At 41.6% G+C, this 23,060-nt stretch overlaps 1 protein-coding gene across 2 annotated transcripts; it reads left to right on the forward strand.

Annotated features, from left to right (window-relative positions):
- Positions 1-250: 250 nt before the first annotated feature.
- U2AF1 (U2 small nuclear RNA auxiliary factor 1) lies at positions 251-13,984 on the forward strand. 2 transcript variants are annotated; one of them, XM_042866970.1, is made up of 8 exons: positions 251-358; positions 1,837-1,924; positions 4,617-4,683; positions 8,839-8,888; positions 9,498-9,596; positions 10,768-10,901; positions 11,229-11,321; positions 13,264-13,984. In XM_042866970.1, exons 1-8 carry the CDS (start codon positions 315-317, stop codon positions 13,400-13,402), a joined length of 714 nt encoding a protein of 237 aa, XP_042722904.1. In that variant the 5' UTR covers positions 251-314; the 3' UTR covers positions 13,403-13,984. The 2 variants fall into 2 exon arrangements, with proteins under 2 accessions (XP_042722904.1, XP_042722903.1); XM_042866969.1 differs by lacking the exon at positions 4,617-4,683 and adding an exon at positions 5,473-5,539.
- Positions 13,985-23,060: the final 9,076 nt, after the last annotated feature.

Consider the following 23,060-nt stretch of genomic DNA (forward strand, 5'->3'; position numbering starts at 1 on the left):
GTCCCCTATCCGCAAACCCCTACACCTGCTGCCCGCTCTTCCACCCCGCCTCAGCTCCAGCGCCACACTGCACCGCGCATGCGCGGCAACGACCCCGCGTGGCGCTAGCACCAGCCGCGCAGCCGAAGGGGTTGGGGGAGACGGCCCGCACGGCTACACCAATCAGGAGGTAATCTCTTCGCGCGCATGCGCAGGGGGTGGTGGAGGCGGCGGCCCCATCCCGCCTTTGCAGGGGCAGACGAGAAGCGTTTCCGGCGCCGCGGCTGTGACGTGTGCGGTCGGCGCCGGGCTGTCCGGCGGGCGGGCGGTGGGAGATGGCGGAGTATCTGGCCTCCATCTTCGGAACAGAGAAGGACAAGTGAGTGCCCCATCCCTCTTCTCGCGCCGCTCCCGCGCTTCGCGGGTGGGGGCTGGAGTGAGGCCGGCGGCTGCGGCGGGATCTGCTTTGCACCCGCGGTGCCCGGAGCGTTCCGTCGCTGCTTCCCTTCAGGGGCTGCGGCGCCCCGTCCCCCCCCCCCCCCCCCCCCCCCGCGCAGCCTGGGCCGCGCGCTGGAACGCGGCGCCCGCGGAGGGAAGCGAAGGGGAAAGAGGCGGCCGCGCTCCCTCCTCTCACCCTTCCCCCCCCCCCCTTCGCGCTCAGCCTGCGGCGCGGTGTCCTCCCCTCCCCCACCTCCGGGCTGGAGCGCGCGTGCGCGCGCCGCCTCCAAGGAAAGAGGGGGAGTGAGCGCCCCCGTGTGCGCGCGCCGGCCCCGCCCCGTGTCCGGGCTGGGCCCGCTCCGCTCTCTCCGGGGAGCGCCGCCGCCATGCGGGCGTGCCCGCGCCTCGTGGCGCGCCTCCGGCCCTCTTCCTCTTCCCCGCGGCGGCTGCGCCGTACGACCGGGCCTCGCTTTCTCCTTTTGTTCAACACTCGGCACCCGCCGCACGGGGCGGCTGTGCTTCTCTGGAGCTGTGTGCTAACCCTGCCGTCTCTCCTGGCGTAAGCACTGCGATCTCGCAGGGAGTCCAATCCCTGTGCTCGCACTGTTTGTCTGAGCGGCGAGTGGAACGCTCTGCGAAGTGTTAAAAGTTTGAAGGATTACTGCACACTGTAGAGTTACGAACATGAGAATAATGATTTTTTTTTTCTTCCAGGAGAATTTTTATTTCCCTTTATGCACATCCAGCCCATAATAGCTTTTATGCCTTCATAACTTTGCTTGCAGTTTTCCCGGTTGAGTTAACTTGAGCTCTTTGTGCTGCCTCTTCCACCATTCTGCATCCACGAGATTTCTACTGGCATACCCAAACCAGCTGTTGCTGGGTGGTAGTTGGAGCAAGAGAAGATATAATGAGCAGCAAACATAAATAAAGCTTGCTTTACAAAGAACTAGATCACAAAGATGGCTTGGCGAGGAAATATGCACGCGCAAGACAAATCCTTCCTTTGTGTACACTTCTTTCCCTTATCTGAATTATTTCAGATAGCATCTTGGTAGTGCTTTTAGCTCCCGTTGGAGTGTAACCTTAAACAGGTGGGTTTTTAAAACATTGCATAGGTGCAGCTGTATCAGTTTTAAAGCACATTATATTGCCTAGAGGAAGGGGTTGCATGGAGGACATAACTCTATAGCTTGTGGTGTAACTTTTCAGACAGCTCTTCACGTTACTTCCTATCCCTCCATACCACAAAATTGACAGAAAGACAAATGAAGGGAGGGATTGGAAGGGTAGAATAGCAGTAATCGCTCATTTGCTTTTCCACATCAAAATAAAGGCATTTGGGGCATGTTTTATAGGAACTGTATACTAACTTCTTTCTATTCCAGTATGTGACTACTTTGGGTTTTATACTTGCAGAGTCAACTGTTCGTTTTATTTCAAAATCGGAGCTTGCCGTCATGGAGACAGATGTTCTCGGTTGCACAACAAACCAACATTTAGCCAGGTTTGTTTTCCTTTTGCTTTTTATTTGTTTGTTTTGAATTCGTAGAAGTATATTCTTTAAAACATAGATCCTCAGATAAAAGTGAATAATTACAGAGCTCCAGATTAAGTAGTTCACTTTTGGCCCCAGTTTATATGGGATTTTGCTTTTTTGGGGGTATTCCATTTACTTCTCCCAGCATTTCTAATCATCTCCTGTCACCCTTAATGGCTGCAGGAAGCGATGCTGTTGTAAGCTTGCCTGTAGTAGAGACCAACCAGTGCTAACTTTCAGGTGAGTGTGCCTTCTCAGTGATGTTAGGCACTTAAACCTTCCCAGATTTTTTTTATTATCACAACTAATAGCAGCTTGTTCCACCTAGCCAAAAGGTGTGAACTTAAGTCTTTGCATATAAGAGAAAGAACAACAACAAAAGCAAATAAGTGACTTTCCTGTCACTGTTTTTGCTCTCTGACCCAGGCTCTTAAGTTTCAAGTGTAACTTACTTGCTTCTTTTGAACATGAACAAATTATTTCTTGAAAGCAACTTGCCTGGTTGCCGAGGGCGTATACATCAGTTAACTTGACAGATTACTTAGATTTTGGCTATCTAAACATTAGGGACAAGATGAGCGACAGCACGTCTGCTTAAAGAACTGGTGCAGAGGGTGATAGGGTTGTTTTTGTTATTATGAGCTCTATGGTTTTCAGAAAACTACTTTTACCTGGAGAATTATATGCTTTTCCTTTTTCTATCACCGCTGATTGTCAAGGTGTGCAGGTAAATAGATTTCTTTGGGAGAGCTGTGTATGATGTGCTCATGGAAACTGCTGTTTTAGGAGCAGTTTTATCTGCAGAGGTGAAATTTACGTAGCAGTGGGGAGTCCTCTGGGCTGGTGTTGGTTAAGGGGGAGTTCAGAAGGCAGGTAACAGCCACAGGGCTGGAGGTTAGAGGTGGTGCTCCTGAAGTGAAACCTATTAAATACAAGTGGTCTGTGGGTGTGCTATGCAGGAGTGGTTTGAGGGATAGAAACTGTCAGGGTTGTGAGCGCTACTGCTGGTACTTCATCAACAGAGGGAGTTTTTCCATCTAAGGGAACTTAATAATTCTTAGTGTAGATACTGCTTATCAAACAGTACTGTCCATTTTTCTAACTGTTACTGATATACATGGACAGCATACTGAAATCATTAGGTAATGTAGAGGCTTGAGTTTAGGTTCTTGGCTACTAGAAGATAATTTGAAACTAGACAACTTCCACAGTGGTTGTTATAATCTTAAAACCATATGTGTATTTTTAAGAGAGCATTTATAAGCCCTTTGGCTGCAGCCTTCAGTTTTGCTGCCGAAGCTGCAGTTAGTACTGCTGGCTGAAGTGGGTCAGCAGGGCATGCTGGAATCATCTGGCGACATCTGGGAGTGCTGCTCTTGGCTGACACACTGTATTGGAACATCTGCAGCGTCTGGGATTCCTTACAGAAATCTTTATTTGTGTGCAGATTGGTAATCAGCTGTGATAGAAAATAGAGGAAGAAATATGCTATTAATGGGAAGCTGCTGCCTCAGTGTTTCTATCTTCCCCTGGTGCGGCCCTTATTGAAGGGCTGTGTAAGGCAAGGTTATGCAATCCAAAGCGATCAAATTACCACCAATTAGCAGAAACACTGTAACTGTGTTTCTGGCTCTCTCCAATTGTAGAGTAAAACAGTTATTTTAAACCTGGGCCACGGAAGCACAAAGCTTTGGTTGATAAGATCGTACCTGTTATAAAACAAGTGTGTGATTTAAATGTGATGCTACAGATTCTGTAATGTTAAGTGGTCAGCATATGTAGGTATGACATTGCTGGTCCTGTGACTTTTTTTTTCATGATGTAACTAATGATAATGTATAAGCTAGGATAATTTGGGGACTGCGATTTGTACTAACGTTGAGCTTGTACTTTAAGTAAGTAATCACGTTTCAGTTTTTGAGCTGCTTACAGTGATATGGACATTTGGATTTTTTTTGATTTTTTTTGATTTTTCTTTTTTTTTTTTTTTTTGTAATATTAGTTTACTAACTTAAACATGGTTTGTTTTTTCAGACAACTTGATTTTAAGAAGAACGGTACAAATGTAAGGTTTCAAGTCTGCCTGGGCTAATTCTTCAAGTAAAAAGCAGAAGGGCTAAAAGGATATTGTCCTTATTTGAAGGATCGGAAACATGCGAACCTATGATGCTATTATATTATTTAAACAGAAATTCCACCAAGAAATTCCCGATACACAAAACGAGATGCAGCTCATGCCTAAAAACCTTATGGTGTGGTGTAACGTTCTAGGCTCTGTGGCATTATGTATTGTATGCTGTGCACATAACACTTACTTTTTTTCCTAGACTCACAGTAATGAATCTGATCTTCAAAATAAGATGAAGCTAGGTGTATCCGTCCTATCACGTAGTTTGGTGTTTCAGGTTACTGTGCCTCACAACTCCCATTTTGAGGATAGCTGTTGAGACAAACGCAGCTCTTTCTTGGTGGTTAATTACAACTGTTTTCATAATATGATGGTCTGGATGCAATTGGAAGATTTTCTGCAAATGCGAAAAGGAAGTCTTAAGAACAAGCTATTACTTTTAGATGTTTGCAAACAAGTTGTCTCTTTGCAATTGTCTATTATATGCACAGCAGCCAGTAGAATTCCCCTTTTTATTTTTTTTCCCCGCAGACCATCTTGATTCAAAACATCTATCGTAACCCCCAAAACAGTGCACAGACGGCTGACGGCTCACACTGTAAGTCCCACAGTTGGAGAAATTTTTTTAAAGAATGGTGTTAAAGAGCCCACTCCTAATTACGAGAAAATCATGTTGGCTTCTGAGCTGCTGACATAAAGCTGTTGCAAACAGGACAAGTGATGGAACTCTTCTTGCGCATATATCAAGAACTTGTCAAATGTGTGCAATTCAGAATGCAGAACGTGGTTTCATGAATTGGACTTGATGCAAATTGGATTGCTTAGTAACGCTGCATTCTTTTTAAAGGGTTAAACTGCAGGCATTTATCAAATTCTTGATCCAACAACAACAACAAAAAAATAGGTCTATTTGTGATGTACGGTAAGTTTCCCAGACTGTGGTTCTTCTTTCGCCTTAACTTTTATAGGAAGATGGAGATCTCATGTCATGCTCCGATATTGTATTATCTCTGTTCCTGGGGCTTTGTTACTAAGAATCCATTCAGGAAGACCAAATTCATGCGAGTATGATTGTGGCCATAGTTTTGAATACTGCTTTTGGGTACCGTTTATTACGTGTCTGCATGAAGTCATGCAAAACCCCTTCACAGGTTAATATTGGTTAATAAAATAAAAGTAAAATACAATAGTGGAGTATCATGAGATCTCTTATTTTACAGTGTTAGGATTATTCAGAAAGGTCACCAGCTAAGAGAAAGTTCTCCTTCTTGGGAGAAAATAACCACCTCTCTTTCAGCACAGACTCGGCTAGAGCGACCCTAAAGGAAACCAGTTTCTTGTTAAAATTATTTTCTATAATATAAAGTTGTTGCGTTTTGTATTTCAGACCATTGCCCTCTTGAACATTTACCGTAACCCTCAAAACTCTTCCCAGTCTGCTGACGGTTTGCGCTGTAAGTTCATACAAGTTCCTTCACTGGTTCCCTGGGCTTGATTGTCAGAGCTCAGTGTCGACTTAAGCTGGTCTACCATATTAGTTTAACAGATCAAACTGACCACGTTTAATGAAATGTGCCCCCAAAAATACCCAAAACTTTTTGTCCCGCTCACCTTCTTCCCTACTCTGAAAACTATGAGGGGAATCTGAATACTATCTATTAATTAAGTTGGAATTGTACTTTCCCTGTAAAAGCAGTCTTGATGCACTGCCTTCATCCGCCCCTCCTTTCTCCTTGCCAGCTGCTTGCTTCCAAGCAGTGCTTTTCTGTATGTCTTATGGTATCCATGAGATTCCACCGCCTAAAAGAGCAGGATAATGACACGTTGACTTCATCCAGAGTAAATTTCCTGCTGTCATTGTTAAGGGAAGTTGAATTTGAAACTCTTCAGACTTCAAGCAGAAATTTGTTCTAGGTTAATGATGTGGCTTCCATTTTGTAGTCTGCTTTGGAAGAATGCACTGATAATAGCTTCCCTTTTGGCAGCTGTCCTTTTGGATAGGTGCATGGTTAAAATTCCTTCCATGCTTTGAAAATTCAAATTCCAAAACCAAGTTGCATATTCATGTAGGAAAATAAACCTTTAAAAGTACTTTTGAGGAGGGGCAGCCATTTGTGCATGGTCACAAATTAACTTGATGACTCCTCATGAGGTAGGAATGGACAAAAGAGGAAAACATCTACTCTAAGACTGGTAGAAATTAAATGACCAAGATTGTTGATCTGCAATTACTGACCTGTTATTGTGACTGAAACATCATATTAGAATAAGATTAAATTTAAAAACTAGAATCAAAAAGGATCGATATTATTTTCTAACTAATATTTCTTGTTGAAGTGAATATGACTGTGTGGTAATAAAGCTTTGTTTGGCTATTCCTTTTTTGGGCTGTTGGATTACAGACTAGTTCAGATTAGTTACCAGCATTTGTGAAATCAACCACTACCTTAAAAGTCAACACTGTGTCGTCTGCTTTAGAAGTAATAATGGCCCAGTTAAGCAACTCGAGCTTGTTTTATGTGAAGCGATCAAGCTAGATGCATAATGAGCTGTGTAAGTTTGTCTAGATGCTAAACACTTCCATTGGTTTGTAGGCCTCACTGCAGATGCTTTGTAATTAATGCTGTTTTGATAAAACAAAAACGTTCAGTTGGGTTTTTCCACTGTCCCTAAATTCTCAATGCGCTGGTAACTAATTTGCACGGTTACAGCAGTTTGGTCTGTGGAGCTATTTAGATTGTACAGCTGCGAGAGTCTTGACTTGAACAGACCCTCTAGTCTTCCAAAAGCTGGTATCCAACTTCAGTTTGCCTTGACGAGTGGGTAGTCATTTAACAGAGCCTGCCTGTACCTTGTGTGGTAGAGCTGGTATCAGTACGTTTGCTGAAACTCCCAGCTCCCCGTTTTTTCCATATTTTTGTCCCAACTTAAGTACTGCATGTATTTTAAATGGGTAACTCGGGTAGCTATTGAATGTGTTGTTTGTTGCTTAACTGTCTTCCTTTCTATTGCCGTCGTAGAGGATTAACCTTAGTTTTGAACGATAATAGTTTTCCTGAGTATTTTAATTAGTAATGGGGCTTCTCAAGGTTCAGATACCGGTGGCCCTGGAACATGAATGTTTGTAAAGCCTGTGCATATGTATGCTTCCCACTTAGAAGGACCTTCACGTAGTCATTAACTAACTGTTGCTTATGATCTCTTAATTTGACAGTGGAATCTCCTTAAAGTTTCTAGCACTCATCCATTTGGTTAAAATTAATTATTCCCTATGTGGCTCACGGAGCCCCCATCTGATATCTTAAAAATAAATAAATCCTTAGGTATCTATAAGCTGTTATGAGTGGTGACTGCACCACCTTGGGAATATAGTGAAGTATTGCCTGTCTAGAAGAACTGGTTGAATGTTTGGTATTTGCTTCGTTTGCTGTCTAACTGTGGGAAAGTGGTGAGGAAGATGAAAGCTCTGAAAGCAAACATTTTTCAAATCAAGAAACGTGAACCTAAACTGCATGACAAGCCTCCCTTAGCCTTCTTCAGGAGGCAGCTGGCTGGGAGAAAAATAATTGCAGTTCCAGAGAATGTGGCTGGTTACTGTTAGAGACTTTGAAGAAAGATGCTGTGTTCTTCCAGATGGTACTGTTAGCCAAAAATGGCTGAGCCCAAGGCATCTGTTTTTTCATAGCAGCCCAAGCTGAATAAACTTAGCCTTGTTGGCTCTGTTTCTTTCGCATTCTGTGAACTAAAACAGCAGTGTTTGTAATTTAAAGGCTAAAATATTTTTCTAGCCTGAAATGCAGGGTTCATTTTAAAACTGCTCCACTCACTTGATCGTAATAAACCACTTAACTGCTGAAGAGCTAATCCATTAGGCTTTAATGTATACAGCTTAATATACCTTAAAATACCATAGAGTAGTGGAAATAAATTAAACTTATTTTTATATTCTTAATGCTCTGTAAATCAGCCAAACTTATGTTGCTTTTTTAATGGCAGCAGGCAAGCAGCGTTCATTTGTGAAGTGCAGCTTGGAGCATGTAAAACAGTTTAACTTATGTGGCTGGCTTATCTTGCACTAAAATATTTTTTCAGGGCTATAAAAAAAACTAAGTGATACTTTAAAAACAAAAAACAAACCCCAAACAGTGCTTTCTGTTGCAAGGCATTGTAGTACCCTTCTTTGGGAGCACTTAAGAAGCACCATTTTAATAACTCCTCTGAGGAAATTGTTAAAAGAATTAAATAAAATTCTGAGCTGCGTTACTTGGTGAACTCTCACATTCTAATATCTATGTGCTGGAGATGGAGAGGTGGATTTGTTAAAAGGAAATTCTATATTTAGGGAGAGAAGTGATAAACTGCAATTGTACTTAGAAATATGCACCTGTGACAAAGCACTTGCCTTCTGTTTAGGTAACATTGTTGGTAGATAAAGGGTGGAATTGTGCATCAAACGTAAATCATACTTCAGAGCAATTCCGTTCCCTTTCCTCCCTTTAGATTTGTGGCATACAAGTTTGGTTCTGATTTAAAATTGGTTCTGATTTGATCATGTCAATAGAATGCCTTGACGTATTATTTTGGACTTTAAATTGTTGGCATATACCGATTTTCTTTAATACTCCTGTTAGTTAGCTACATGATATATGGTGTCCTTTATGCTCCAGGTGGCACCTCTAGGTTACGTTTTGTAGTATAAGCATTTATTTCTTTCGTGATGGGCTCTAATCGGTATGACTCTTGATTTTTGCAGGTGCTGTGAGCGATGTTGAGATGCAGGAGCATTATGATGAATTCTTTGAGGTATGCAGAAAAAGCGAATGTTCAAAATGCATTAAAGTGTTCTCAGATTTACAGAAGCAAATGACTTAAGTGGGTTTTGGTGAATATCACAAGTAAATGGGTTCAGAGAAGACCATTTGTTTCCTCAGGTGTTTGTTTAAACTTCAGACTTTCAGTGCTAAGTATTTGCTGGTGTAACTTCAGTTTAGCTTTACTGTATATAACAGGCTTTGTTTAAAAATCATCAACCCATGCTGAGTGGCATTTGGATTCTGTAATCTCTTCTGTAAATGAAAAAAAAAACCCAACACATAATCATTTGTATGGATATACATGTAAGGAACACTATAGCTGCAAGGCTTATGTGTGGTGTTTTTAGTGCTTCTTATGTGTTGACTAAATACTGTATGCTTAATGTTTTCCTTAGCTTTTTATTTTATCCTGTTAGCACTGTGCTTACAGGTGGACGCAGTACAGGCCAAGCAAGTACCAATTTTAAGATGGGAAATGTAAAGACTTCAAAGAATGGTCTTCTTTCAGTTGTTACTAATAGTTAAGTGCATCCGTTCCGCACTTTAGCATGTCCCAACATGTTAATTTTCTTTATTTTTTAAACCGGTTTGTGTTCAGGAGGTCTTCACAGAAATGGAAGAAAAATACGGTGAAGTTGAAGAGATGAATGTTTGTGATAACCTTGGAGATCATCTAGTTGGAAATGTATACGTAAAGGTAGGATTAAAAAGAGAATTGTTAATTGAAATGAATAGAAGTAGTATGACAGATTCGTAAGTTTAAAAGCGCTGTACTCTTGTAGCTTCTGTGCAGGTTGCACTTCAGGATCCTAAATGCTCTCCAGCTTATTACTATAAGTTAAAAAGAGTGGAAGTAGCAATGGAATTTGAAACAAATCTTTAGAAACAGTGAAAAGCGTTTCTGATACTTAAAGTCTGTGTCAGTTTATTAAGACACATGCAACCTTTTTTGCCTGGTTAATAAACAGTCTCTGCTGAAGGTCTCTTAACTGACCAGTATGAATTCTGGATCTTTTTTCCTGTCATGCTGCATTCTAAGAACTTCACTAAGAGTAGAGGTTTATTTGCAGCAGGTGCTCATGTTCAACAGATGCACTTAGTTCCTAACTTCCCAGTTAAACAAAACATGTTGTAACCAATGGTACTAGTTGGTTTAAGGTCCAAACTGAAGGGCTTAGGTCTAGCTGTTAAAAGCTGTCGATACCTGCTTTCAGTCATATGTACACAGTTACCCACTTGCAGAAATTTTGTTGTGCATGCAAAGTGTCAGGAAGATGGTGAACAAGAGCAGGTGAATATTTTTACTGTAATTTTCCTGAACTGGGAAATATTTTGGGGCCATGTGTGTATGACTGCATGTATCTGTGTAGACAGTAATAATCGGAAAGAAAAGTTGCTTCTGAAAATTTATGTTGGGACTGTGGGGAAAAAAAAATTCATCTTCTTTTTGAAAGAGGATCTAAGTTTCTGTAAGTGAACAAGGGCTTCAGTTCTCATGCTGATTTCTCTTAAACGCTTGAAGAAGTTCTGTTACGTTTGGAGCATTAGTATTACATGATGCACACTGTGTTTAAAGTTGTAGTGAGAAGGCAGCATTCCCATAACTTACATTATAAGCTGCAAAACTGAAAAGACCAAGAGAATATAGCTGTGAAAAAGTATCTGTTGTGATTAGCCCTGAATTCAAATCGGTGAAAAGTAGATTATTTATTTTTACCCTGATGAGACTGTCTGTCTTAGGAGCTCTGAAGTAGTTCGTAGTTATATTAGTAGTCCTAAGCCACAGATAACATGAACCTGTTTTGTCAGGAATCTTTGATCTACTTCTGTTGCTTCTCCACAGCATGAAAAAATATTTTTGCTTTTAGTTTCGCCGTGAAGAAGATGCGGAAAAGGCTGTGATTGACCTGAACAATCGCTGGTTTAATGGACAGCCTATTCATGCTGAGCTTTCACCTGTGACCGATTTCAGAGAGGCCTGTTGCCGTCAATACGAAATGGGGTAAAAAGCAACTTCCTGTTTGCCTATGGAAGTGTCTTTTGAAGTGTTTGCACAGACAAGATGGTTGCTTGGGTGTGGGTTTTATGTGTAATTCAGAGTAAGATGAAAAAGCACTTCAGGCAACGGTAATCTGGAGAATCTAGTCAGCTTCTTGACTTTTACATCTTTTGGATTTTGATCTAGGAGCAAGTCAGTTTCAGTAAATGTTCTTTACTGTTTCTAGTATTAGAGGTGATGAACTTGTGAATGGCTAGAGACCTAGTAAGGGCTTAGGGCAAACAGATCCACTTTAGAGCTGAGAACTATAACTCTGGCATTTCTTTTCAGAGAGTGTACACGAGGAGGTTTCTGCAACTTCATGCATTTGAAGCCCATTTCTCGAGAGTTAAGACGTGAGTTGTACGGGCGTCGTCGTAAAAAGTGAGTTTGCTTTTAAACAACTAAAACAGATACATTACGCATCAGTTGTGTAATGTTCAGAAGACAAACCTTATAAACTTCAGTCTTCTCTTGCTTTTTCTGACGTGCACCTGTGAAAGGCATTGAGTACAGCTAGAAAGCAGACAGCTTAGAACCAAAGAGTGTGTTTTTTGTAAAAACAACCAGAAGTATGATTCTGTCAAGATCTGTGGATCATTTCAGGACCTGATGAGTATTTACTATTTCTCTTTAGTTTGATTTAACAGTTAATGGCTAGCTTTTGTAGCCAGTATTTGTTCCTTAGCAACAGGAGGTTAATACTAGAGTATATATTTATTAAGATACTTTGTGGAAAAGCTTACATCACTGCTGTTAATGCAGCATGTTTTTGTGGATGGTCCACTTTGTGCTGGATTGAATCCCTTTGGTTTTAGGAACTTCTTATTTAGGTTAAGCATGTTTAATTGTTGGATTTGCTTTTGTATGGAGTGGTTTTATGTGGCTCTTTCAATCACAGAGGGAGCCTGGGAATATGAAAATACTTTTCCTGTAAGTGTCTCTAATAAGCAGCATCTTAAAATCTGTGAGGATAAATTTAACTTTCAAAATGTGAATTAACATGTTTAACTTTCTTACAGTGTTCAAACTTCAGTGTAATTTCTTGGGGTGTTCAAACAATTTGTGAAAAAAGATTAAATATGCTCATCTTAGCCTTTTGGTCACACCCAAGAATCTGAATCTTTCTGACTTAGGCACCAGTAAGTCATCTTTTATCGCAGTAAAGATCAGACTTGCATATCTGGCTGTGGAATATGATTGTTTTACCATGGCCTAATTTCAGTCTGGGGTCAAGCAAATAAAATAGTTGAGTCCTCAGAGTATTTTAGTCTTTATTTGCCCTCTTTAAACTCTTGGTGAAGCTAAAGCTGTCACATGCTAGCAGTAAGGCTGGATGTTAAAACATGCACTTCTTGCATCAATGGGGTTTTGCAGGTAGACTGTATAGATTAGAATGACCTGAAAATACGCCTACATAAAATGATGTACTTTGAAATTTCAAGTAGAAAAAAGAAGGGTATACCTGAACCTGTGAAAAATAAGCTAATTTAGTAATTCTGAAGCTCAGTGGTATGCAAGACCTGTATGCCTCTGTGTTTGCTCCCATCCTGGAGCACCTCGACATGGAACAATGTTTTGTAAAACCAGACTTGTAGCATTTGTTTCCATGGTCTTCTGAATTCTGCTGTAATTTCTGCATGTATTTAAATGGTAGTGTTTACTTTCTTCCCCCGTTACTGAATTGTCTGAAATCTTAATAACCCTTCAGAACATTGTTTCCTTGACAAGTGCCATGTAAGATATAAATCTATAGTAGCTGTGTTAGCATTCTGTGTGGCTTTAGCATTCTTCTTGAAGTCATCAACACTAGAGGCAGGGAAGGATTATTTGCAAAGGTTGATGGCTTCTGGAAATGGAAGGCAGAAAAAAAGCAAAACTGCATAAAACTCAGATTTTTGAGCTGCTAGATAATGCTGTTGATTTAATGGGTTTGGACTTGTAAATGTTTAGCTGAAGGTTTTTCCTCTGTGTGCTTGAGAGCTGTTATTTACCAGCTACAGAAGCAGTTGTCCCCTTTTCTTTTTGCTTCAATTAACAGCTGTATGAAAGTGCATTTTATGAAAGTGCATTTGTTTCCTCTACGTGCCTCTCCTCAAGTTTTATGACTGGCAGTGAACAGCGGAGTCTTTTTACGATAGCTGACTCCTGAGTGTTAGGTTTGTTCAATACATAAGTGTGTGATTTCACAGCGTGAGTGCCAATTTACCAATACTTAGAGTATTCCACACTGTTTTTCTTCTGCCCCGTTACTTTCATCCTTCAGTATTCCCCGGAATGCTACTGCAAGTGCTGAAATAATAAAGTGTTCAAACTTTCTTTGAAGGCATAGATCCAGGTCGAGGTCCCGTGAACGTCGGTCTAGATCCAGAGATCGTGGTCGTGGAGGTGGTGGTGGAGGAGGAGGAGGACGTGAACGTGATAGGAGGCGATCAAGAGATCGTGAAAGATCCGGTCGATTCTGAGCCATGCCATTTTTACTGTATGTCTGCTAGAAAGTGTTGTAGTTTGACCAAACAAGTTCATAATGAGATTTTTTTTAAAGATGGGCTTCTGAATAAAAAATTTGTAGTGATACAGTATTCTTTGTGTAACTTGTTTCTTGTTGGCGGGGGGGGAGTCTTTTTAACTGTCATTCCTCTATCTTGACAAATACCTGGATTAATACTATGCCTGAGGGAAAGGTGGTAAATGTATTGGAGGAGGGCCAGTTTGGTTTTTTTTTTATTTTTATTTTTTATTTGGACATGATTTGAACTGTTGATGAAAATGTGTGTGTATATAATATGAAATATTATATACATAGTAAAAAAATAATATACTGCTTAAGAAACAGTTACTCAAATAAGTTTCCCTTTTCTGCTATGCTGTCTGCTTATTTAGGTTAGTTTAGGCACATTTAAAAGGAAGGCTGTGCGAAGTGCATTTATTTACCAAGTAGAAACGCTTAGTTACAAAATGTATGTTTGTTTGTTACCAGAAGTCTGTGCTCTGTCTATCAATGTGACTGTGGCATTTACAATAAATTCCAGTTTCTTGATGTAAAATCTAAAGCCTTTTTTCTAAGCACTCCGGAGTAGTTGTGTTGCTACTCCTGGCAGTGCCAGAGTTCATAGCTGAGGGGTTTTTTTATTCTTGACTGATTTCCTCATCTTTGCTAGAAATGAAGTTACCTATTGCAGTGTGTGGGAGGGGTGGGAAACAGTATTTTTGTCTCAGTAGCAATGAGTTTCTTTTTTAAAAACTCATGCTCCATACAACAGGAAACACAGGATCTATTGACAGAAACTAAAGGTCCTAAATGGAAGGCCCACATTTCTTAACAGACTGAATTTTTTCACTGTGTTCTCCTAGCTGTTGCTTAATGAAGAGTGTTTCCCTAGCCTTCGAGATGACAGAGGACTAATTGGATACTGAGGAAAATATATTTTTTTTCCAGTTTTACTTACTTTTGAAGAGATGTAAAGTGTGATGGAGGCTGACAAACAGATGGCAGTTTCTTCACAAGACTTTTTCTGTCTTGGTCCAGTTGAATCGTACAACAGCTATGTATCCTAGGTTGTGCATCCCTTAAGGAGTTTAATTGAAATGTTGCTTGAGAGACTGTACAGTGTACTTGCAATTTCAATTTTATTCAGCTTGTGAGGTAGCATGAAGTTTTGGTCAGTGGTCATATTTATGTCTGTAAAGCTACCTAATGCAATAATAATAGCTTTCTGATGTGACAGAGCATTTACCAGCTCTTTAATTCTTAGAGTGTGGTAACTTGATAAGTGATAGATCTGCTCCTCAATCATTTAAAGTAAATAAAAGGATAATAAAGGATATGGAAGTGTTGCATAGACAGATTAACAAACCAAAATGAAAAATCACTTTGCTTGCTGTAACTTGGAGATGGCGAAGAAAAAATGTATTAAAAAGTGCATTTCTAAATGAATATAAGTTGTCTTTTAGAACTACATTCTTGTACCAACTTAAATTGAATTTATTACATTTGTTCTGAGTGGTTTGACCAACCAGTTTGTGGAATTTTTTCTGCCATAACTTTTAAAAAGAAAGGTATCAATACATGAAGACAGCTTCACTATTTATATTTTGTTGCAAATACATGAACTATGAATTCTTTTTTGGTGGAAGAAGTTGATTGGTGCCTAGAATAGATGGCTGAACTGAAACCTGTGATATGTCTGCTAGGTATGAGGAATTTAACATTGATAACTTAGTTCTGGTCTAAAGGGCATTAATCCAGTTCCATTTCCTGAATGAGATTTAGGATTATTAGTGAACTAATTTAAATCTCAAGCTCAAAAAGGTGAGAATAGCCACTAGTTTTTAATACGGTATCCAGTATAATGTGGTTACTAGTGGTTACTACTTAAAATGCTTAAGATCTTTTTTCACATGGGTTATTGGCACAAGCTAGTTTGCTGTATAAACAAATTCATTTTAAACGAGTATAAATGTGTCTTTATAATGGCTTTCATCTGTTTATCTAAGCAGTGCTGAACAGCAAGTACATTTTTTTGTGTGAACAGATAGCAAACAGTTTTCCTCCTCCTCTTGTTACTGGAAGATGTCTTAAAGGGCGCTGAAAGCAACGAGTTTTACTGGTGATGGCATTCAGCATGTAAACCAAGCTCATAATACAGCATCAGTGATGTTCACCCTTAAGGATGTATGCTACCAATAAAATTAATCCCATCTGAAATGTAAACTGCACAAATTTAGATAAACGTGGTAGTCCAAACCTGATTCATTTACCAACGCAAAGGTAGGGAATCCTACTTGCCCATTCTGTTCTTATATGTATAGAGTTGAATTTTTCCCTCCCTCCCTATAGGTCCTGTTTTTCACAGAAACATTGTTGTTGGCTCTTAACAGTGGGTCTGATCTTACGGAATTCCTATACCTCAAATAAGTGACAGCATACAGTATTTTCAGAAGTCTGAGTCAATTAGGTTGAAAATGTTAATCCCGAGTGGCTTCCTCTTATTTGTATTTGGCTCTTATTCTGTGGAAATGCTGCTTGTCCATGAATATGATGTATGTTGAGACTGTAAAACCAAATGGAGAAAATTTGTTCAAAAATAAAGCCTTTTTTTAATAAGAATCTGACAAAAATTATCCCTTTCCTTTAAATGGGATGCTGCTCTTTAAATCACTGATGAGGACATAGACTACACGTTTTAAATTCTCAGCTTTTGGCTCAAGTCACTTTCAAATGATCCTTTGACTTGTTTTTGTAGGGCTGGTGGAGCATGCCTTCAATACATAACAAAACAATGATATTTACTTCATAAAGTTGAACTGTCAAAAGAGTGTAACTTGGTGGGTTGGTTGCTGTTTATTTTCCTAACCTGATAAGGGCTCTTCTATTGTGGTAATGTATAGAGAACAAGAAAGCTCATTTTGACAGAAAAAAAAAGAAGTGTTGAGGAAACAAGTGACTGAGAAGGGGGACAATTTTTTGGAGGTGATTCTTTTTTTCCCCAGTGTTGCATGGATTGTACTGCAAAACTTTTGCAATGGACACAACCATTAATTCCCACTGTTACTTTTACAATTGCAGCTTGTACCAAGTATGCTGTCTTTTAACATAGCAGAACGTGAACTGCTTTTGTATCAGGTAGGGAAAGTATTAATCACTGGGTTCTCCAAGCACTCACTTAGGAGGGTTCTGAAAATCGGTCCTGTTTGAGGAAGTGTCAGAGCTGAAAAAAATGATACTGACTTGGTGTGTGCTCACATCAGCTGGTAAGGAAGTAACACCTAATAGGTAAGACTGTCATGGGAGAGAATACATATAGCTGTGCTAATTTACTACAAAGGTGAGCCTGAGGTATATACTACTGAGCATAGCTTTATACTGGAATGTGTGAATTTCCATTTTAAAAAAACAGAATTAAACCAGATGTCTGTAGAACAAATCAGCCTGTCTTTGCATCGAAAAGATACATGATGCATCCTAAAACTATGCACAAGTATTTCTGAATTTATCCAATTAGCCAATTTTATTTACCGCATTATATTTACAAATGTCTCCTGGTTCTTTTTGCAGTTTTCAATATGTGTATATAGGAAATGGAGCATGTCTCTTGGACTGTGTGAATGATCCATGCTCCTCAGCAGTGTGCTCACCAGTCATAAACATCTGATCTTCTAGTGCTGAGTGTCATGCTTCATTTCCTATAAAGCTAACCTTTAGCAAGAAGAAAGAACAGCAAAGGACAACGCCATCCACAGCTGCACACAGTTTCAGCAGCTGCACCAGAGCTATTTTAGAAGGTCCCATCTTGCAGAGATGAAAGTTCCTGCCAAAAAGGCGTCAATTCAATTGCTCTGAAGTTTCAGCTGTAAATTGACTTTTGAAAACAGTTTGAACAGTGAGAGCTACCAGACCGTATCTGCCAGCAGACCAGCTCTGGTAGCCAGCATCTTCATTTCTCCATATGTGAAGTGGGAGAGAGAAAGGTGATGGTTATCAGCTCTGTACGTTCTTCATTGCACTCTGACGGTTGCTAGTTCAGTACTTTTCTCATACTTTAAGTTTTGGTGGCTGCTTTCTGACTAGATTGTTTTGGCAGGACTAAAGGCAAATACAAGTTACATGCATTCTTACATCAGCAGAGCAGCACTGTGATAGCTTCTGATGAAATGGTGGCATTCAAGTGAGGCTTTGGGCTGTAGTTTCCCAGGTGAGCTGTGGCCCAGTTTGTGTGAGTACAGTTTTCCCTTTGATTGAAGTATCTTAGAAATATTCAGAGTTCTGATGATTGTTCCCACTAGGGAGAAAACTTACAATCCATATTCCTTTGAGACAAACTCATTGGTTTCTGAAGAAGGCATGCAGAATGCTGTTCTCCTGAGCAGGGCTAGAGCACTGTACTGACTTCAGTTGTCAGTTTCTAAAGCTGCTCTTTTGGTTAAGTCTGAAGGAATTAAATAAATTAAAACGTTCCTGCCCTGCTTTTACTGGGCTATGAGACAAAGTGTGGATACAGGCTTCGCATAGCAAATGAGCCAGTCTCCCTGCCCCTCTGTTTTTCACTGAAAGCTCTACAGTCTGCCAGGTTTAGGCCTGCTGTGTTTTTGCTGGCAGCTGGCTCAATTTCAAGCATTGCCACCTATGCAACTGAATTTTGGCTGTATTTCCAGCCCATTTTCACTTGTTTCTTGGAGCTGCTTGGGATTCCAAATAGGAGAAAGGAAAGACGAAGCTGCTTCCATTGCAGCCAGGTGTAGCAGCAAACCTTCTGGGCCTGAGGAGCAACTCTGAGCCTGAAGAGCCAAAGGAGCACCTGCTCTCCTTTTCCTGCTATCCCATTTCCCCTTGAAAGCTAATATTTGTGTTTAAGAGAAAGTTGAGAAGGCTGCACAGCTCAGAACAGTCCTGTGTCATTTGCTACTGTCCCTTCCTCCTTTTTCGCTAGTGAATGTGGAAGTGGCTTCATCCTTTCTTCCTCCTATGCTGGTGGAGAAAAAAAAAAAATGTCCAACAGCTGCAAGAGAAAGGCTTGATAAAAGAACATTGAGGCAGTATGTGAAAAAGTGATTTCTGGACAAAGCGTAAGAATGAAGTGAGTAGACTGCCCTACTGGCTTTAAAGTTGTTGTGTTGCTGGGCTAGGGATGGGCAAGGGAAATTCCAAAGCCTAAGGCCAAAATCTGACCGAGAAATAGCCTCATGAAGGTCCGGACCAGTTTTTTCATTCTGGAGGGCTTTGACTCATGGTTTTTGACTCTTTCACATGACCATGTTGACCACAACAGAGATGTTTAATTGCCCTTCTTTGCTTAGCCTCTGAGGAAGGAAGCCTTTGGTCTTTAGCCAGCTATATGAGTCTCAAACACACACGGTAGCACTTTAACTCTGTTCAGAATGACCATCTTCAGCAAAGGGAATAGATTTGTAGATGAAGGCAGACTAATGGATGATATCCTGCCTGTGGGACTGTAGATGACTTAAGCAGGGTTTCAGACAGCCTCTCACTCCATCCAAACTGTGTTCTCACAGTTTGAATGGGCAACTCACCAAAGAACTGGCTGGGTCATTGGGATAAAGGGCAGTTAATAATGGATTGTTCCCTACATGGAGACTAATTACAAGTGTAGTACCACGGGGGTCTGTCAGTCCTAGCAACTGTCCTGTTGTACCAATTTGCTTATCAGTGACTTTAAGGAGAAAATGAGTATTATCCTCACCAGGCTTGTGAGTGACACCAAATTAGGGTTGCATTCTTGACGAGTGCAAAGCAGCCCTCCGTAGGCACCTTGATGGGCTTGAGGAATGGGCCAGCAGAAACCTCATGAAATTTGAACATGAGCTTATGACAAGTCCTGCCCCTGGAATGAAGCAAGCCCCTGTCAGGCTGGGGACGACCTGGCTGGGGAGCAGCCCTGTGTGAAAGGTCCAGGGGGTGCAGTGGGCAGCAAACAGGGCAGGAGGCCACAACTTGTCCTGGCAGCAGTGAGGACCAACCTGCATCCTGAATAGTGCGACTGAGACAGTCAGCAGCCTGAGGGAAGTGACTGTTCCCCTCTGCCTCGGTACTTGCTAGGCTGCATCTAGGTACTGCTTACTGTTTTGGCTTCCAGTGTGGAAAAGTTATCAATAAATTGGAGTTGTTTGGGTTGGGGAAGGTCCAAGATAGCCAGGGGCCGGAGCAATGGCTGTGTGAGTGGCTGGGGCCTGGCTCAGAGAAGGGAAGGAGCAACTGTAGGGGAACCTAACAGCCACCTCCTATACCTTCAGGGAGGTCAGCAAGAAAAGAATCCATCTTCACTGAGGTTGTCAAGTGAAAAGGGAAGTTCTAACTGAGTGCAGAGAAAACATTTTCCCAATGAGAACGGTTAGACACTGGGCTGGCTGTACAGGCTGTGTCCTTGGAGGCTTTCAAGACACAACAGTACATAGCCCAAGCAACCTATTCTGATCTCTGGGCTGACACTGCTTTGAGCAGTAGGCTGGACTTCAGGCCCCTTCCAGCCAGAGCAATTCTGTGCTCCTCGTGTTAAACCTAAATCCTTATTGTCACAACTTTGACCTACTCCACTTCCTCCTGAAGGAACTTGAAAAATTGTATATCCCCTTTCCTTATTGCCCTGTAGCTAATTTGAGCCAGTTCTTCCCATCTTCTGTTTTCTGTTCTTTGGTGTTCCTCTCAGGTCACATTTCTCTCTACATGTTCTTGCTGCACACCTTGTTTCTATGTTGGCCATACCTCTTTTGGTCGTACCTCTTTTGCAATGCAGCTCATCAGATTGGATATGGTCCCTCAACTAAGCGCACCAGTGCCGAGTGTCATGTCTCCTACAGTCTACATTCCTATTTGCGTAACCGTGTATGATGTTTGTTTTTTTCACAACAGTGAGGCATTGCTGACTTGCTACAAGCTTGTGTGGCACTATAATCATGCATTCTGTTCTACAAAATTACTGTCCAGATAGTGGTTACATGAGTGTTACACGAGTGGTCACATTGCTCCTGCCTGGCCATAAAAATTTGCAATTTGTCCTTACTAGCCTTATCCTACCCTGCCATCTCATTTCTCCAGCTGTTAAAGATCATTTCAAACTATGATTCTGTCCTCGAAATTGTTTGCAGCCTCTCCCACTTGGTTAAAATAAAATCTGCTGTGGCTCCTCTTGGGCTGTTTTTACCTCCCTTCGTGTAATAGTTCTTCATGTTTTCATAGTTTCTGCAATAGCCATGAGCTCTCCCTTCCCAAACAGGCTCTGGGTACCACCAGTGCACCATTAGTTCTTTGGATGACTTCACTGGCTCTCACAAAAAACTTCCTGTACCTGATGTTCTGAGTTCCTACACAATAGTGTTTGCCCTTTGGTCACTGACTGCAGATGTTCAAGGGGTCTCTCCTTTACCTTTCAGTCTTTGGTGAATCTGTTCAACTCTGACACAAGAAACAGCAATTTTTGCTTGCCATTCCTAAACAAGATGTTTATTTCTATATTAACGTAGAAATACCTGTCATAAAGATCAAGCCAAAACTCTGGTTGTACACTAGCCCTTTCTGCAATTCCTCTTGTTCCTTAGGAGAAAAGTAATGTGAAGTAATGGCAGATGTTCCTCAATCTCAGGAAATGGCTTACGTGCTCCATGGCACTGGCAGTGAATTGCTGATTTATAGAAGTTACTTACAAGGCCAGGTTAAGGATTAATCTAAGTGTCCCACTGATTGGGCTCAGTTATGGTGGTCTAATTAGGGTGCAGTCACAAAAAACTTTGTATACTCATTTCCTGTCACCATGACTATTGCTACCAATGTCAATGGGAGAGTGTGTCTGTGTCACTACAGATAAGCTAAAAATCTTTTTTTTTTTAACACAAAACTCTCACTCCTTGTAAGTGTATACAGTTTACCTGAGAGATGAAATGCTAAGCACAGAACTGTGGCGCAATTACAAATACCTCTAATTAGCCTGGCACATTATGTTCAGATAGTTTCCAGCACGCCTAGTGCTGTCACTTGGTCTTACAAGTTGCCTTTGAGGTGTCTGTTTCACAGTTTGAAAGATGAATCAAGTCCATCTGTGCCGCCAGCTTCATATCTCAGCACCCATCTGCCTGAGTTTGCAGTGGCTGCTGCAAGGTTGACGCTTCTGAAGCAGAACAGCCGACTCTGCGCCTCTTCCCTCAGTCTGAAAAGCATCAAAGATAAAAAGGTCTGGCTTAACCACCCCCCTCCTTGGGCTCTGTAGATATGCTGTCAGTTTTCAAACATTTGCACGAGTTTTTTTGAAGTTATGACAGTGTTCCAGGCACAAATATTCATGGATTCTTGTTTTGCTGTGCTTTGCTCAGCTGTGCCATTCTGTAATCCAACAGTACCAAAAGTAAGCCAGGGTCTGCTTCCACAAGTTCTTCCAGTGGTGCCAATGGTTACCTGTGCAAACCATGCATATTTCTGACATAACTAGTTAGGCAAGCTGTAATTTAAAATAAGTAACAGCTGTATTTTCTAGCAATTTGTTTGTTAGGAAAATGAGAATAACAATGTAGAATTAAAAGTAGATTTGCATCTATTTTGGTCCAGTAAGAGACGGAAAAAGAAACATTTTTTTCTAAAGCATGGATTTTTCTTGCAACCCGAGTGTGGATTTTCAGCATATACAAGGGAACAGCTGCCTTAGTTTTGCTGTTTATTGAAGGCTGATATAAAATACCTGCCACTTCTCTTGTTTGTTCATTGGATCATGGAATGGCTTTGGTTGGAAATGATCTTAAATATCATGTAGTTCCAACCCCTGCTGTGGGCAGGGCTGCTCCCCACCAGCTCAGGCTGCCCAGGGCCCCATCCAACCTGGCCTTGAGCGCCTCCAGGGATGGGGCACCACAGCTTCTCTGAGCAGCACATTCTTAGTTGTTCAGTAGCTTTCCAGCTTTGCTCTTGTTTACGTTTCACAGCCCACATTTAATATTCATTTCCTTCCTCGAGAGCCTGCTCTGTGCCCCCAGGACCTGATGTTCAGCCTCAGACTGGCCACATCCAGTCATCAACTCCCTTCTGCCACTTTTACCACCCTGCTCCTTATTCCTTATTTTTATACAGCGTGCAATTATGATGTTATATGGCTATCTGTGGAATAGCTGTGTATACAGACAGAGGCGTATAATGCTGTCCCCACTCCTTCCATTACCTAAAACATGTGAACACTGAAGGGTGAGCCACGTTCAAAACTACCTCAAATTGCCTTTCCAACGTGCGTTCTCCACAGACGCAGCAGGCCCTACTGTTGGGCTCTCTGCAGCACTATTGGTATCTCTTACGTTTGGTTCTGCATGAGCTGGGGCACCCCGTAGCGGACAAGCGTGATCCCATCGATTTACATCAAGCGCCCCACAACCCCCGTGCCCCACCACAGCTTTCTCCCCTCCTCCCTCTATACCTTCCCCCCCCCCCCCCCCCCCCCGACTGCGGGAGCGGCGCAGCGCCATCCGTCCCCACGCGCCGCAGGGGGCGGACATTTTCCTCCTCCGCTCCGCACCCCGCGCCATCTTACGATTGGCTGCCACCATCTCGCCGACGCCCCCGTGCCGACCAATCGCCGAGCTCCTCGCCGCCTCCTCCCCAATCGAGGGGGCGGTGCTAAGAGGAGGGGTGGA

This window comes from Lagopus leucura, unplaced genomic scaffold (genome assembly GCF_019238085.1).
Source record: "Lagopus leucura isolate 7727_CA_CO unplaced genomic scaffold, USGS_WTPT01 Super-Scaffold_100001, whole genome shotgun sequence".
In the NCBI taxonomy this organism is placed as follows: Eukaryota; Metazoa; Chordata; class Aves; order Galliformes; family Phasianidae; genus Lagopus; species Lagopus leucura.